The 18,363-nt window shown below is 39.7% G+C and overlaps 1 protein-coding gene across 12 annotated transcripts in view; it reads right to left on the bottom strand.

The window, feature by feature from the left end:
- The window catches only part of Trpm3 (transient receptor potential cation channel subfamily M member 3), a 903,922-nt gene that overhangs the window by 177,185 nt on the left and 708,374 nt on the right, over positions 1–18,363 (bottom strand). For all 12 annotated transcript variants that reach the window (XR_007830652.1, XM_051146249.1, XM_051146245.1 and 9 more), the window contains one exon: positions 7,563–7,737. Coding sequence is in view for 11 of the 12 variants with exons in the window: in XM_051146249.1 (XP_051002206.1) it covers positions 7,563–7,737 (175 nt within the window). In the remaining variant the exon portion in view is untranslated. The remainder of the gene's footprint in view (positions 1–7,562; positions 7,738–18,363) is intronic.

Here is an 18,363-nt window from a genome sequence, read left to right as displayed (position 1 = left end):
TGGCATGGTGACTTGAAGAGAATATGTGACAGGAGCAGAGATCGAGGAAGCTGCTTTGGAAAACAGTAGATGTATCAGAGAAGAAATCTGATCTTCATATGATCCAAATCAGCTTCTTTGTTTTTGTTGTTTGTTTGTTCGAGACAGGGTCTCTCTGTGTAGTCTTGGTTGTTCTGGACTCGCTTTGTGGACCAGGCTGGCCTTGAACTCACAGAGATCTGCCTGCCTCTGTCTCCTTGAGTGCTGGGATTATAGATGTGCACCACAGCATCTGGCTAAAACTAACTACTAACTAACTAACTAAGTTTCTTTCCTTTTTTTTTTTTTTTTTGTGACAGAATTTCTTTGTGTAACAGCCCTGGCTGTCATGGAACTCTCTTTGTAGACTAGGCTGGACTCAAACTCACGGAGTATGTTCTTAAGGTTGGTGTTTGTAGCTCAAAAGGTCCTGTGTGGAAAATGCCTAGAACTACTCCTGACACATAGATGTTGAGTAAGTGGGGATTTTCGTTTGGTGGGTTCGAGACAGGATTTCTTTGTGTAGATCTGGCTGGCCTGGAACTGGCTATGTGGACCAGCTGGCCTTGAACTTACACAGATCTGCCAGCCTCTGCCTCCTGAGTTCTGGGATTAAAGGCGTGTGTCACCACACCCGCTCTAAATCAGATTCTTAAAGTGGAGTGCATGGGTTATTCTTGTTGGATTAAGTAAGGTATGTAGGTTACTCTCATTGGGACTATCTGGGTTTCTGGTTTTAAACAGCTAGTTGAGTTCTGCCTCTGATCCCCCCAAATCAGTTTCTAAAGGGGTGTGGTTAGTAGATAGTTTTGAAATCTTCTCCAGCATTGACTAGCATTCTGGCAACTGCAGGACAGAGTTCTCTAAAAAGAGTTCTCTCCAATAATGGTTTGGCCAGATAGATACTTTCCGATGATGTTGGCTTTTTATGTTCAGTGACACAGTTTCCTTGTGAGCCAAGAGTTGAGCAATTTTAAAGCATATTTAATGTCAGGAGCTGGCTGGCTAACTTAGATCAATAAAACCTTTCCCCTTCATGGTATTTCCTTCTTCATGCTTGAGAACATTGTTTTAAAATCAATGCTTCATCTTCCCCATGTTGACGCAGCATGGAGAGATTTAACAGCCACCTGTCAGAGCAAAGTTTTATTATACTCTGTACTTTCTTAAATAAACAGAGTTGTTCTAGCCAATAGAATGTGGGTGCTATGCCAAGGTTAACTGTGTATCTGTACCTTTATATTCCTCATAGAAAACTGATAGTGATGCTCTGTCTGTGGTCCCTTCTGCCACCTCAGAACTCAGGAATATTACATTGAGAACTGTTATATTTGTGTACATGAGACTGCATACTCGCCCATGGAAGAAATTATGTTTTCCCAACACCCACAGTACCTAAAGCAAGCATCAGAAAGTACCCAGTAATTGGTTAATCTGAAAACTCATGTTATCAGACTTTTAAGTTTTCAATTAAATCATTTGGATATGTATGTATAGATATAGGTGTTTACATATAAATTATATATGAACAAATATTGTCAGTTATTTTACAAAACGTTTATTACATTTAATACTTTGAATTAAGTATAGAAATGAAGTTAGTCTCATACACACACACACACACACACACACACACACACACACACACGCTACTACTACTACTAAGAATTTCTCTCCTTGACCACTTGTGGTAATGCATGCTTGTAATCCCAGCTTGCAGGAGGCTCAAGCAGGAGGATTCAGAGTTTAAGATCAGCCTCAAAAATGACAACAACAACAAAAATAGTCTCCTCTATCAGTTTCTTTGATTTTCATTTTTTGGAGTTGTTTAGGCAGAGAGCCCATTTTCTTCTACCGTCTAGGCTGACACTCAGTTTAAACACGGTTTTTGATGGGAAGGGGGAGGAGAAAGGAGTAGAACGGTTATACTGGCATTTGTGGACAATTGACATTTACATACTGTAGCACCCTTATTGGGAATATCCCACTGGTGTTTTATCCTCTGCTGTTTTAGCACTATGTCCTTATCAGAGCCCATGTAACCCTGTAGTCATGTACTTGAATAGTCATTACAGTGTCTCTGAAAGCCAAATCTACGCTTTTTTCATTTTCCAACAGTTCTATGCACATAGTTCTGTAAACGGCAGCATTTATGAAGTACCTATTAACAGTAAAATCACTTCTATTCTTTGTTTCTGATGTTTCTACTTCTTTCAAGAAAAGTGAAAAAGGACATCTTATAGAAAATTCTAGAAAAGAGATGAGGTGGATGAAACTAACAAAAACTAAAATGGACATGTAATCAGCATGGTTGACATCAGTTTCTTTCTTTCTTCCCTGACATTCCAATTATGTCTATATCATGCTGGGGTTTGGGTCATCGAGATCAATTACTTTCTGCAGGAAGTAATACAGGAAAAATGATAGGGCTTTGACATCCTCCAGTGTGAGGGGCATCTCTGAAGCAGCAAGAATAAGCATGTGTGATCGCTGCACAGAATGGCACACCCTAGGGAATACCGACTGCTCCTGGCTTCCTAATAATGCCTGATTTTCTGGTGACTTTCTCTTGTCTTTGGACATAGCATGTTTATTTGGAGGCAAACATTCTTCACATTTCTGAGAGAAATTTGCAGTCATAATTGCAAACCATGCAATGTAGTTTTCTCTTTTCATAGTTAGTTGATGTTCTCATGCCTCTGTCCTAACTGATTAAAAAAAAAAACATTTATTTTTAATTTATAAAAAGAATGGCTAACAGCAAGGAAAACAAACAAACTAACAAATGAACTCATGAGAATTCTTATTAAATTCTCTTTAAGCAGAAAAGTCTCAGATTTTTAAAATGCACATACAAAGATCATATTCCCTCACACCTTTCCCATGCCACTCACCCAATAGCTACCCTCTTACCTATACCAAATACATTTCCTCATATTCATCCCTTCCCTACCAGATATGCTCCCAACCCCCTCCACATTCACACATATCACACACACACACACACACACACACCCGACATGTCCCCTAACACCCATCACACCCCTACCACAACACCTAGCTGTTTCAACACACACACACACACACACACACACACACACACACACACTTTTCTTCTACTCCCAAGAGTAAGACAGTTTTCACATGTTCCTTATAGTCAGTCCCCAATTATAACGTGAATGGTATATGCCTTACTGATAATTTCTCAATAGTCATGAACAAATTATTTAAACAATTTAAGGCATGTTATTTTTTGGAGCTATTAGATAGTTCTGCTTGTTTTCCAGAGTATCTAAAATGTGGTAAATTCAGGTATATTTTTTGGACAAAACCACAAACTATACATAATTGGTCATAAAACTGTGCTGCGTGAGGGACACTGACCCAGAGCACACATGTGCTTAGATGGCGTTCTTATGCTGACGTTGTGCATTGCCAGGTACATGTTCATTGCATGACAAATGAAGAAGCTAGGTACCATTTCTCTGCAGCCCGAGACGAGGTTGACAATGATCAGTCAAAGGCATGTCTGGTTTCAACATGAGGAAGCGCACCATGAAAGGTGTTGCAGACACCAGGCAATGCTGTTCATCTGCTTAATCAAACATGAGCAAGTGAGGAGTTTGCACTAAAAATCCTAGGTAATTAAATCTAACAGTTCTTAGTAGTACCGATATTTGTGTTTATGGAATTTGTAATCATTTGTGGTTAGGAATCAAGTTTTAGAAATATTCTAGTGCAATGGAGTGAATTATGGGGGAAGGGTGCCCTGATTCACCCTGAACTCTGACAGGTAAACAGAAAACACATTGTGACAATAAGAGAAATATGGACTTGGGCCATTTCATCCAGGTACCACATGTCACAGAACGGATAAGGAGGGAAACGACAAAATATAAAATTTAATTTGATTTTTTAGCACCACATACAGAAAAAGCATTTCATTGCGAGATTGTCTCCTAGTTTATTCAAGCCCATTTGCGCTGTGATAGACACAGTCTGTCTGCTTCTATCTCAAGCAATCTCATTCAGAGAAGATAATCAGTTTTGCCAATTATAATTTACTTCCAAAGTATTGTCTTTCCAATTCATATTCTTAGAAAGGAGCTGAATGACAAGCTAGAAAGGTCACAAAGATGACAATGTAAGGGAAGAAAAGGTCATTTCTCTAAGATTATAAAACAAAGAGTTACGTTAGTTGAAGGTACACTCCCATAGCCCCTTGGACCTCAATTGTTTAACAACCCACAAATGAAATTAACTTAAACATTTAAATTAATCCCCAAGGTGAAACAAAGCAGTAAGAATATTAATTTTGTCTGAAATAAAAGATTTGTAATTAGGGCATGTATGCTCCATATATCTAATTTTATTTGGGCAGTGGCACATTTACTTTTATATGTATGTAGCAGAATGTTCAACTCCATTGGATTCTGAAAATCAAAGAAGAAAGCCTTCCTGGTGAATGAAGGCTAGCTAGGCCCATGCTTTCCAATTTTTTTCTCATGTAAAGATGGTACGCTGTTACAGAATACTGTTCTTTATAAATGACTTTAAATTGCATGCACATGTGTTAAACAATTTCTTGTCAGGTTAAACAGGCATGTTTAGTCCTGGCACTTATTCAGGTGGTACACAGACACATCTTGACTTCACTTTATCACAATAAATCTATCATCATTCTCCTGAGAGGGTATGTTTTCATCCTAACCCTGTGCAGAGCATCTCTTTGTGTTTGATTACATGTACTGACACACAGACATTCAAGACTCCCCTCCAGGTTTCTATTCATGGTAAACATTGTAAGTATCTCAGAACAACTTGAAAGTTTCAAAACCCTCCCGAAATAGGTAATATTTAATTCTTTGGCTCCGTGCTGATTATATGAGTGACATCATGTTCTTTGATAACTGGCCATGGCTCACATTTATGTAGATCCTATATAGACTGCGATTTTTAAATACTTAGATTATAAAAGAGTTAGAACTAAGAATTCCAGGTGTAATTAAAAGTGCTATATATATATATATTATTTTTTTGAGTCAGGGTTTCTCTATGTAACAGCCCTGGCTGTCCTGGGCTTGCTTTGTAGACCAGGCTGGTTTCAAACACATAGATATCTGCCAGCCTCTGTCTTCCTAGTGCTGGGTCTTGACTCAGTGCCTCCCAGATGTGCACAATCAGGATGGGTGAGGATGGGAAAGAACCCACATGAGAAGAGGAATCATAACTTGGACACAAGATTATACATAATGCACTGGGGTTTGCATGTTAGGAATATACATGGTAATGGAAAATTAAATATAATAACAGAAAAGATTAACTTCTGTGCACTTAAATGTTTTGGTTTGTTTGTTTGTTTTTGTTTTTTGTTTTTGTTTTTTTGCACTTAAATGTTTAAAGGAATCATTGAGGCACTTCTGAGAGGGACAGAAGCACCCGGCACCAAACAGTCCTCAACAAATTTTGCTAGATGGAATGGCAGTCTGAGCTCATGAACTGTGTGGACTTAAAATGTTTAATTTCCACTCTATTAGATTAAGTGCCTCTCCTAACTCTAAAATGCATAACTTTTCTCACATATTTAAACAGAAATTCTCAGAGGTTATCTAATTAAATTTAAAATTGCAAGAGAGTAAGCCTTTATGAGAGATTTTGATATGTTCAATGCAGACAGCCTAAAGCAATGATAAATAATAGGCAATGGACTCTGGCTGTCACTGGGCATAGCCTCAGATAACCAGAAACACTAGAGAATGCCTTCCTTTTTCTTTTGTTTTGTAAGAAGGAAAAGAAAACCTGCAGTCCAAATGCAACCCTGTAGCTGCTTGTGGGTAGATGACTAACAACCTGCAGACCCTGGGAGCAGCAGTCAGAAGCTCAAAGCTATCTGACTCTGTTTCTTTCCAGACAAGACAAACACATTGCTATATTTAAAGAGATGAGGACTATGTAAAATGCTTAATAAAAAAAAATGTTAACGTTATTGAACATGGCTTTGTTAGTCAACATGAAGATCATTGGGAAAATGTCCTCTTTTCACATCCCCAGCAATAAAATGGACCGGTACTTACTCTCAAAGAAGACAATGAAGGCAACTTAATTAAAATTTCCAGTGAGTAAGCTTTAACTTCAAATAGGATGGCTTTAGAACTATCAAATCTCTAGGCATAAAATCAGTCAGGGCATTCAGTGCCAGGCTAGAAGCCCTCAGCCTTCCGTGACTCCCCACGTCACACATGTTGATTCCAGGGTGAACCAGGCAAACACTGTTTTAGTGGTTCAGTGGAGGGCCAGGGGTTAAGATAAGGAAAGCGGAGGTGGTACTGGCTGACATGTGGACTTGGGAGGAGAGAGGTGGAGGAGGGAGTAGGTGTCGCCCACCGAGTTAGCTCATCTGTAGTTGCATGCTTGTCTGCTCACTAGACTCATTCATTAATAGCTCTTGAGGGTGGCAACTCCATGTTGTACTTTGTTATGTCTCAAGGTTCTGTGCGGTCCATGGCACTACTGGATCCCTATTCTATATTTATAAAAGGCTCCATCTCCTGTGGAATTTCTTTGCCATTCTAACTACGTGCTAGGAAAATTGAGTAAGAAAGGTTTTTGTTGTTTATGTTTATGTTTAGGACTGACCACTAGGGATCTGCTAACCAATCAGAGGCCTCGTCCCTGGAGATGAATGATATTTTTCCTCTTCAGCAGCCACTGACTATCTGTAGCTCTTCATATGAAATTATCAAAAATAAACAACAACAACAAAAATCCCCAAACTAACATCAACCAAAAGCAAAGGCTAAGTGACTCCTCCTGGTTGTATTCCTTAAACTCAGTCATACCTTGTTTCAAATTACTTGCATTATCTGCCAGGGTGCTTGGACTCTACTATTCCACAGGCGGAGAGACCTCCTCCCAGGGAGGGGGGGTGGTGCTTTGGATGTCAAAGAGTAGCATGTAAGTGCTGGCAGTCCAAGAAAAATGCACAGGGGTTGAGAAGTCAGGAAGGAAATTACAAAGCGCCAGAGCTGTTACCAATTACAGGGGTTTTGCCTTCCAGGCCACTATAGAAGTACCTGGTAGCGTAGTCTGGCAAATGTGTTTATAGTAGCTTGCCATGAGGGTGCTTAGACTTATGTCTAGAAGGTACCCAGCTTATTTCAGAGGTTTCCCTGCACCATTGCCCAGATTTTATGTGTTTCATAACCCAGTACCCACCTCTCCTTCCTTGCGAGATAAAGCAGGAAGGAGAAGTGAAGATAAAAGAACACATCCTTTTACTTCCTTCCCTCTCCCCCCGCCTTTATTGCTAGCATGATCTCAGTGTAGCACTCATGGATTTCCTACTCTCTGGGGGCATTAGATGTTGTCCTCTGTTCTTCCTCTAGACCATCCCACAGTAACTATTTAGATAATTGTTCATAGCTGGTTAGGATGTGAGGTCTTGGTTGAACTGTAGTGAACATGCTCCAATGTCCTTTTTTCTCAAGGTTTAAACACAAGCTTTGTACTCAGGCATCTACCATGGGGCCTGGCAATTTACTTACCCTCCTTCTTCTGAATATTTATGCCCAAAGGCCAGGATGTCAGATGCCCGTCCACTCCCATCACAGACCACGACTGGTACAGGAGGGGTGTCTCGAAGGTATTCCAAAACAATTGAAATCACGTTGGGTCCTCCTTCCACTATGAGCGCCACCACTGGAACCCCCTGACCGATTCCTGCATTAAAAAAGGAAAAGAAAAGGGAAAAAAAAGAGAAAAGAACACAAAGCCAGCAAACCAAATAAACAAAAAGAGAAAAAAAAAAGCATAAACTAAAATTACTGAGCACGGGGGGAGGCAATGAGATATGAAGGGTTAAAATACTGAGTGACATTTGTAGGAAGCTTGTTAGTAGAATTCCCACCCCCCCAGAGAGTCCGCATGACTTTGCATTACTTTGTGTGATCCCCATAACTCATAAAAGGGAGAGATTAGCCCACTTTACACCTGAGAAACTAGGGTACATGAAAAAGGGGCGTGGCTAACAGGAAAGACTAGGCCAGCCATCAAAATGTTAGAAGCCGTACTCTGATTGCAAGCAGCGTCTTATCTATCTAGCCGTTCAGTTCTCTGTGTGAAAAATTGGAAGTTAAAATTTTCTAACTTCCTGGTCACCACAGAAGTGTCTAAATAGTTCTTTTCTTAAAACAAAAATGAAACATAAAAGCCAGGAAAGGCTGGTTGGATCCACCGTGGACTGCCTTATGGGCTTATGTGCAGCTCTCAGCAACACCACCATCATAAAAGGTCACCTCTTTGGACAGATGATTCTCTGCATAACTGCATTCTGCACTATTGAGTAAGGTGCCAGGGACAGGATGGTACCCACTACACATTTGTTGCATTCCGTTGAATCAAGGGGATTCAGAAATATCTCGTAAAACATTTAAGCTGTTTCTTTTAAGCCACAAAGCGTTATAATTTTCATGTAAAAATTCCTGTAATGTAAGCATCATGTGTGTGAGTCAATCTAATGTATTAAAAAGAAGCCTTGAGAACCAATGTCCATGAGAGAAGTGATGAGCCTTGGATTCAATTTATCTTAAAGTGATACCTTAAGTATCACCAGGGTTAAACTGAACAACATAAAAATGAGTTAATTTTATGGTGTATATAAATGTGTTCTTACAAAGGACACAATTGAAATTCTATGGCACCTCTGTAAATATGAATTTTTCAAAGGAAAACAAGACCAAAACTTTGACCATCTGAGTCCTCTGTCCTTTGGCTATCGTTTTATCTTGTATCATAAAACTGCTTCCCAGGGACAAATAATAGTCTGAGATTTGATTTTTGCTCAATTGTTAAGAGATTTTATTTGACTTATGTGACTTGTTTTCCTTCTAAAACATGAGTGCACCAGTCTCATGGGGTCTTACACACTCTAAGTCACAGATGATAGATTTTTTTTCACAGTTTGATTTTAATCTTAAAGGAAGGGGCCAAAATGCTGGTGGCACATGAATAGGAACTGTTTTGAATCTCCATCTAAAATGTGTAGAGAGAAGGACTGTGGTCAAGGTAGGAGTCTGTGAGTTCTTTACTGTGCTCTCTAATGAGAACCGGGGAGAGATACAGCTTGGGTCCCTCTAGTTTTCTGTGGATGAGGAGAACTTCAGGGGTTATCCTTTCAAATCTAAGGATATGGCAGTGACACATCCTGTGTCTCTGCATCCCAGCAGCCCCTTTCAACCCGGACACCAGACTGCTTAGGAAGTCTGTTTGGGTGTCTGTGAAGAAAGGGTCATCTCAGTTCTGCCCATTGTGACTGCAACAAGCACAGAGAGCTTTGCACAGCACACTGCTTTTAGGGGAGAATTGGCTGTCATAAAAATATTCACTACAGGAGGTTTGTACATAAATGTGCATTGAGAAACATGGGCTCCTTTATTTTCAGAGGATAGACTCATTCTCATCTTGGGTGTAGCTTAGTGGTACAGCACTTGCCTAGCATTCATATAGCCTTGGGTTCAATCCTAAATATGGGAAGGAAAATAATGTATGGAAAATTTTAACTTCTCCTTCTTGAGCAAGTCAGTGTGACTTCAACTCCAACTTACAGACCAAGTGACTTTTCCCTTAAGAGCCACTTAGTGTTATCATGAAGGGAGAAGTTTTAGACTAGGGCTCTAGAATGTTCCAGTGTTTAAGGTCTATTGGAAAGCAGGAAAGAAAACCAGGAATCACCTTTTTAACGGGATATCTAGGTACAAGGGATCAGTTTTTATGAACTAAGTTGAGTGTATTTTCAAGTTTTTATGAAATATATTTGTCAATATATCAATGTTATAACCTCTAGAAATACAGTAATATGTTCAGGATAGTAAGACTTCCTATATTTGGAATGAAGCTGATAATTGATACGGTTAAAAAATTTTCAAGTCCAATTAAGTTCAGTGCTAAAAATTTGGATGGAGCAAACACTGACTATATGTATTCCTCAAATTCTCTTTCCTTTGGTGATAAAACATGAAGTTTGTTCCATGGTTAAAAAAAACACTTAATACTTAAAAGGCATCTTGAGTTTCTTATGGGTGGCAGAGAACTTTGTTATGGTTAGAAACACTATGCTTAACAAAAATAGAATTTTCCAAATCAGGCAACATTAAGCTTTTTTTCTTCTAAGGGCACATGCATGCACATTGGTTTTGAATTTGAGAGGAGGAAAGCATGTTAAATACTTAGTGATGAGCTAAGCCACAAGTGTTTGTCTTAGTCTGTCTGTGGATGTGAGAGTGCAACTCTCTAGAAAGATAGTGAATGTTTGGACAGAGACAAAGATGTTTCTATGCAACTTCCTGGGGGTCATGGGTCCCTGAAGCTCCTCAATGCGTTTGTACACAATGGGCCTTATTTAAACACATTGAAACATTCATGCCTTCATTTGTTATTTTATGGTCCTCAGTGATACATGCTCTTAGGTAGATTTCCAAGCTAAATTTTACATCTGAGGAAATTGTATCTCATTTTATTATTTTCTTATATTGACTGGACAAACCTTTCTAGGTAAAGATACCTCACTTTCCCTCATGCCATCCTTTCTTTCTCCCATTTTTTAACTTTTTCACCCACACTTTCTTTTCTAAACCACACTTTGAGAATAATGTACTTAGGAAAATCTCTAGAAAAATTAACAAATTAGCATCTGTAGGGTGTTGCCACATAGGATGAAATAGCATTTTTTTCTCTGTGTAGCTGTGGCTGTCCTGGATTCTCTTTATAGACCATGATGGCCTTGAATTTACAGAGATCTGCCTGCCTCTGCCTCCCTGAGTGCTGGGGTTATAGGTGTGGCCACTGTGCCCTGCTGAATGAAAAAGCATTTTATAAGTCAAGGATGGTACACACACACACACACACACACACACACACACACACACACACACACACACACACACACACACGGTCACAAGTGAGACATTTTGGGAATTTCCTGACTCTGCAGCTGCTCTAGATTTGTTTATGCCTATCAGAAATTGATTTAAATTTCTCTAATGATCCCTTCAAAGCTGTGTCTTGCTCAGCTGAAACTACTGACTATTTGCCTCCCAATCCCTCTCCCAAAAGTTACTCAGATTTATACTGGAAAAAAAAACCTATGTATTAGGGAAAGTTTATGTAGATTCCTGAGGGATCTCTGAATTTTCCTTTTGGTTTGGGAAGAAAATATCTTAATATCTCAGTTAATTGCAATCATTTAAAAATTTCTTCTGTCTCCAAAGACTCACACTGGTCCCTAGGAGATTTCTATTAGAATGCAAGTTGCTTTAAGCAAGATGTGACACACTCGCCACATACTTCAACCCTAGGATGTTTGGAAGTGGGGACATCATATCCAACAAAAATATGAGCTTAGGAAATAGATTTAGCACCCGAGGTCAGCAAGGTCCAGATGACCTGGGCCCTCTAATTACAGTCAGAGCCCCATTTCTCTCTGCTTAAGATAACATATTTGTTTTTCATCCCCTCTTTTTCAAGATGGTATGCAATTCAGAAAGGGTTCATTACCTGCATGTGGGAAGCATCTAAATTGGCGTAAATAAAGGTTGAATTGGGCACTATGCAAGAGAGAGATGGCAGGAAGACCTTAAATGTTATTTTTGTTATTTTGTGTATATGAGTAAGTTTTTCCTACCTGGATGTCTGTGCAGGATGTGTGTGTGCCTTCTGCCTGCAGAGGCCAGAAGTGTGGGCATCAGATTCCCTGGAACTGGAGTTGCAGATATTTGTGAACTGTTATATGGATGCTGGAAACCGAACCTGGGTCCTCAGGAAGAGCAGCCAGTGATCTTAACTGCTTAGCCATCCTTCTAGCCTCTGTGTGTGTGTGTGTGTGTGTGTGTGTGTGTGTGTGTGTGAATTATTTTCTCTCTTTTGTTTTTAAAGCTTTCTTTCCCCTCTCCCTCCCCATCCCTCCTACATGGATCCATAATCTATATGCAGTTTAGGTACTTATAAAAGCTGCTAGTGTATTGTACAGAAATGGCTGAACACTGAAAAGGATTTGTTCACATAACAACCTGGTTCTGTGTCAGAACTGTCAGGTAGGATCTAAAGTACTTATGAGTCTATGGAGTCATTTATTTTCTGTTGAACGGCGATTTATATTTACATGTGGGTGGAGCACACAACATTGATCTTGACCTAAGTCTAAATGGTCACGGGCCAAGCTTATGAAATGATAGTCTGTGGCATTCAGAAATGAGGTTCCTGCCCCTTGTATGAAATGGCTTCCTAAAGATAGTGCCCAGTTCAAGACCAAGTCTGTCACTGGTCAGGAACCAAGCAAAGCCCATGGCAATAAAATGAACACCGTTAATTTTTGGCTTTGTCAACTCTGGGAGTATGGGATTCTTAGTGTTTTAAAAGTTTACATGGAGGAAGAATGTATGTGTTTGGAAATACTGCACAATGTCAGAATTTATCAATGTGTTTTGTTGCAGCTGTAAATTTGCATAATTATAATTAGCAAGCTTCAGCCACCAACTAACCCAAGTAGCCTGGGCTTCTATTTAGCACTTGATTTTTCTGATAAAGATATGGTCATCATCTCCTCTATTTAGATTATGTATCAGTGGCCAGCAAGACCAAGTAACCTCCTAAATTATAGTACTATTCAAGCAGAATCTCCTCCACATTTGAGAGGCATTAATAATTATTGTAGTGATAAAACCCATGCAGTGTCATAGCTTATTTTTTTTCAGATTAGATTTTCAGAACCCATATGATGTTTCTTCTATGGTCTGCAAAGTGTGAAAAATGGATGTAAGAAAATTAACCAGAACTGTAATCAGAGATAATGTGATGGCTCAGTGGGTACATTTAATTTCAGGAACCCACATCATGGAAGAAGAGAATGGAATCACAAAAGTTGTTCGCTGACACACTCTCTCTCTCTCTCTCTCTCTCTCTCTCTCTCTCTCTCTCTCTCTCTCTCTCTCTCTCAAAAAACTGTTGATCAGTGGTGTCTAACTGAAAACAAAGACTATTTCCTTTATCTCTAGGAGTAAGGTAGTTTTTGAAAGTTTCTCTGCTATAGATAAATAAATATTCAGGTACAATTATGGAAAGTTATAGAGATAGATGGTACGATAGTAAAACTTTTCAAAATGAAACATTAGGAATCTCTGAGATATTACAAAGAAAAGTGAGCCCAGAAAATATTGAGGAATGTTATAAGAACAATGCATCTTGTTTTCAGGAGTGTCTGTTAACATTAGATATAGCCTTGGCTTTTGGAAGTAGTGTATGAGATCCATTCAAGATAGACTACCTACAACTGCAGTGTGTCTGACCTTACCTGGGAATGTGCCATAATGCCAAGTGTGTTTAATGACTTGTGATGAAATTCCAAGCTGATGAATGAAAAAACCCAATACAGATCGATCCTATCATTCTGTTACTTCAACACAATTTTCTTCAAATAATTCTACACTAAAAGTGATACTTAGGAAAACATTTGGAAGTATGTAACCACATAAACTATTAAGCAGTCAAAACATAACCACATGTAACAAGATTCTTCATTACTAAATACCTAGGGGTTTTTAGTTGGAAGAAACTCCTTCACAGATGGCCAGGGTCTGTCTTTGAGGTTGGAACAACCCAGAGCTTGTGTGCTCAACCCTTTTTATGCCTGAGTAGGAAGTAAAAAGGCATGGAGTTTGTCCTTTTTTGCCATTGCTGAACTATAAGCATCCCTGTGTTAGGTTTTTCACTTAAAGGAGTCCCTCCTTAGACAATCTGTCCATGGTTAAAGTCACAATCAATCCACCAGAATACATATCTTATATACTTTATCTTGATATGGGACATCTCAGATCTGGCCAGAGATAAGGGCTTGCCAGGATACAAAGATAGTGGGTTTAGATTGATGTGCTATCTTCCCCAGACAGTGATAAAAACTGAAAACTAATGAAGTGGAGCATTTCTTATCCTTCAGACAGAGAACATAAAATCTATTAATATGGCAAATTCAGTTTTCCATTTGTTTTTCTACTGCTGCGCTAGTCTATTTCAGGCATTATTTATTTGCACAGGAATCCTATCCTAGCCCCTACTGGGTGCCATTCATTCAGGTACTGGGTCCTGGGGTCCTCCTCAAACTAAGGCATGAGCCAAGGAGAATATAGGCAGTAAACTCTGAACCCCTACCAAGACCTAGCCGACGAACAGGATATTCTCCACCGGTGAGTGGAGAGTGAGATCTGACTCTCACACGAACTCTGGTGCCCCTTTTCTGACCATGTCCCCTGGATGAGGAGGCCTGGCGGCACTCAGAGGAAGGATAGCAAGTTACCAAGAAGAGACTCGATACTCTATATATATAGGGGAAGGAGGTCTCCCTCAATCACAGGCATAGGGGAGGGGAGAAGGGGGAAAGTGGGAGGGAGGGAGGAATAGGAGGAAACAAGAGAAGGGCTAACAATGGAGACTTAATATGACTAAATTAAAAAAATAAATAAATAAAATAAAATAAAATAAATAGGAAAAAAAAAAAAAAAAAAAAAAAAGAAGCTCTCTGGCAGATCCACTGCAAATGCTCATCACCTTATTGGGAAACCACTCTGTACATAACACTGAAGAGGAGGCCTTGCCTGACTTCCTTTAAGATGAGTTGGACACTAACTCTACATTAGGCCAGATCTACCATCCTGAGTTAGGGTGACTGAAGCAAATGACTGACAGGTGGGCTGTGAGAGCACGCTGACACGGGGAGTGAAGCTTCCATTAATAGTGGCTATTATGGATGCAGGGGCATTATGCAGGGGAGAGATCACATGGACCAAGTGAGACAGAGGAAGGGAAGGAGGGCACAGGATTAAGTAGGATTCAGGGAGAGCAGGGAATAGTTTGTCAACTCTTCCTATAGACGTTTCTTTCTCCCATTGCTTTTTCCTGGTCATTGCTACAAGCTACTCTACGGCGGCCATCATTCATCTTTAACTACTCTGCTACGTTCTTTAAAATAGCTTGGGGGCATGTCTAAGCATAGAAACCTATCAGGGAGCTTATACTTGCACTTGAAAGTTATTTGGGGTACAATTGTGGGACTTTTATTTGTTTGAGGTGGAGTTGTAAGAAAACTATTGAGTCCATATTGGGTGTTTAGCTCTTGTCTCTGCTGGTATCAAGTGAGGCTCTGTGTTGGAGCCTAAGTGAGGATCAGGTGGGAAACCCACGTAATGGCCACAGTTTGCTGGACCTCTCTCGCTGAAAGAGTGGAGCCAGCCATGTGCACATCAAGAAGTTACCCTAACAACAGAGGTGAGAGGGGGTTACAACCCAATGCCTCTGTAGTAATCTAAAAGCACCATGTGTGGTAGTCTAACCCTAAGGGGAGGATCCCAAACCCTCTGGTGATAGCCTTGGTGGTTCTATACAGAGTGGGGCCTGTATCTATAACCCATCATAACATGCAGCTCCCTGCATAGCAAAGTCTTTGCAGGCTCAGGTCTTGCTTTGATGTCAGTGGCTTTCCTGGGAGGACGCTGTTTCACGTATGTCACATTTTTACTTCACCCCATGGAAGTCTCAGCTAACTCATTCTTGGTCTTCCCATGCGTTCCCATTTTCTTGTACTGACTCAGTGTATTCGTCTGTGTCTAGTTCATCCCTGTCCTAGCCACCACTACTAGACACCCGATGTGCATGTCTCGACTTCATATAGCACATTAGTTCCACTTAATTGTCTCAGAAGGTGAAAATGGTAACTTTAGATGCCTTAAAAATATTTTTTGATATTTTGCACAGTATATAGTGCACAGAGCAGGTCTCTGATTTGTGAGATCATCAGGCTGATAAAGGACTTATTTATAAAGCATCTAGAGCAAAGCTTGGCACTCAATAAGAGCTTTCTGGTTAAACAAACACAAACATAAAGATGATTATTTATATTTATTAAGCTTATAAAAGATTTCCTCTTTAAACAGATAAATGATTCATAGAAAAAAATGAATGCAATTATATGTTTAAGCCAAACACTTGTTATGACAATGAAATACTTTGAAACATGCTTCTCTGAAGTTTGCCTAGTCTCTTGTGCAGACCAGCAAAATGTTGAGAAAGCCATACACATTTATCTGGTGTCTAGAACCCTAAAAATTTCCTGGATTGAGGTAGATGATCTTTTAAATTAAATTAATTTTTTTTCTAGTTCTCAAATGTATTAATCAGTTTATTAAATCTTTTGAGCACTATGGAAAAAAAATAGATGTAAATGCTAAATAATAAAACCAACAAACTAAATCTAAGTATTTTATACTCTTTTAAACTCACTTAACTTTTGACTTAATGAGGAAAGTTGCTCCCTTATGGCCTGATGGCTCTGACTGAAATATTCTGCTATTAATGTCAGTCTGCTCCCAGTCATTCAAGTGACACTGCTATGAATTTCAATAGAAAGGGACATCTAGTCCCATGGGCTGTAAAAGCGGGTATTACTTTCACAAAGGCAAAAAGCCTGCATTATTTTCTTTGGGGTCATTGTTTGAAGACTGAATGTTTTAATGTAATTGATATAAGTTGACAAGAAAACCCATCCAAACACAGCTATAGTCTTTGTCCCTGCACGGCTCAAAACCCACATCAAAGGCTGACAGTGCCTTCTCAAATGTGGGGTAACCAGAGAAGTTTGAACTCATTTTACTTTAAAATATTTTACCAACACTCTTTTACAACCGTGCCAAGTTCCAAATACACAGTCCACACAAACATCTGTGCTTTGTGGCCAATGAGTGAAGAACAGAACCGTTAAGCCCAACTACGGGTTGCCAACCCAAGGACCTGGCCTGTGATGTAGGCAAAAGCTCATGGGGAGAGAGATAGTGACATGAGGGAGGTGTTACTGCCAATGTGAACTAACTGGCCATCTTCAAATTATTATTATTATTACTGTTGTTGTTGTTATTTTGCTTTGCATCTGTTGAGGGTAAATGCAGTTACTTCCAAGAGTTCTTCCTTCAAGGAATATTTTTTTTTCTATATTCCACTCCTTTCTATGAGAAATTTATTTTTCTGTTTCCAGGAATAAATATAAGTCTTCTTTAGTCTCTTCCCACTATGCAGAACTAAACATTTTGCTGTGTTATTTTTATAACTTAGAAAAAAGTTTCCTTCACGACTACAAATTTGTCAGTCAGCCACAGCAGTCTAAAGAGAAGGGCTCCGTGCCCCATCTGTGTCTCTGTTTGAACTTTATCTCCATGGTTATGCATTGTGGCATCTCTTTTCCCCTACCTGCCAGATGTAGCCTAGTAATTTGAACATATCATCACAATGTTCTCCATGTAGTAGTTGACCAAGAAAATTTGGGACACAGAAGAGCATGAAGGCAGAGTGCTAAATTACCACGCCCATTCTCTCCTGATGATTACAATGACATCGTCCTTCCTCCTCCAGAAAAAGTTACTTATTCTATATAACATGCGTGATTTGTCCTCAGTTGTCAGAGATATGATTTCCATTGTCCCCAAATCAGAAGTACAAACCGCTCATGTCCATGGTCACTGGTTTTCCTGTGACCCGCTGAAGGCCCTTTATGGAAGGGCCTTTATAGTCATTCCTCATAACTACGGTAGAAAAACAGCTGACCTCCTCTGTATGACAGACAAGGCTCCTCTCCTCCCAGACTCAGCTCACATCTGAACCTTCATCTTTCTCAGGGTTCTCTTTTCCCCCTGTGCTCTTACACAGCATCCTCAGGGTCCTCCATGTAGGATTATTTTTAAGCTTTTTTTTTTTTCCCCATCCTGGACTTCAGAAAGGAATCTCTCTCTCTAAAACTGTCCTCAAGAGGAGGCATTTTAACTAAGCAGCTCCATGGTACACTTTTTTCTACCAATGGTAAATTTGAAAAGGATGTCTGAGTTTGGTCAGCCGAGGTTGATACTTTTTCCTCCCTCTTGCATGCATGGAGTTGGCGTGGGGTGGGGTGAGGGAATTCCCACGTCCTCCAGAGACCCTGCCTAGGACATGAGTATGAGGTGAGGTGGTTCAGCATGGTGTAGGGCCTCTTCAACTCTGGGATTCATCCTGCCTATTTGGCCAATGGTCCTAAAGCATGTTCTTCCACACAACAATAAAAGTGGCACTTTGGGGTCCATATCCTAACTACGTTTATTTCTTATACTGTTTGGAACTTGGATAAAGAAGAGCGGCACTATTTATTTTTAGACTCCCTGCCCCCTACTCTAATTCAATTGTCCAAATCTGATTCAAACGTTATCAGTTCTTAAGCCCTATCCAATTCCCTCAGGCAGTATTAATTTTCTGTGCCTTTGTGGTCCCCTTGTAAATTAAAAA

This window comes from Acomys russatus, chromosome 5, assembly GCF_903995435.1.
Source record: "Acomys russatus chromosome 5, mAcoRus1.1, whole genome shotgun sequence".
NCBI classification, from domain to species: Eukaryota; Metazoa; Chordata; class Mammalia; order Rodentia; family Muridae; genus Acomys; species Acomys russatus.
The sequence above is the reverse complement of the archived record's forward strand: the minus strand, read 5'-3'. Positions and strand labels throughout refer to the sequence as shown.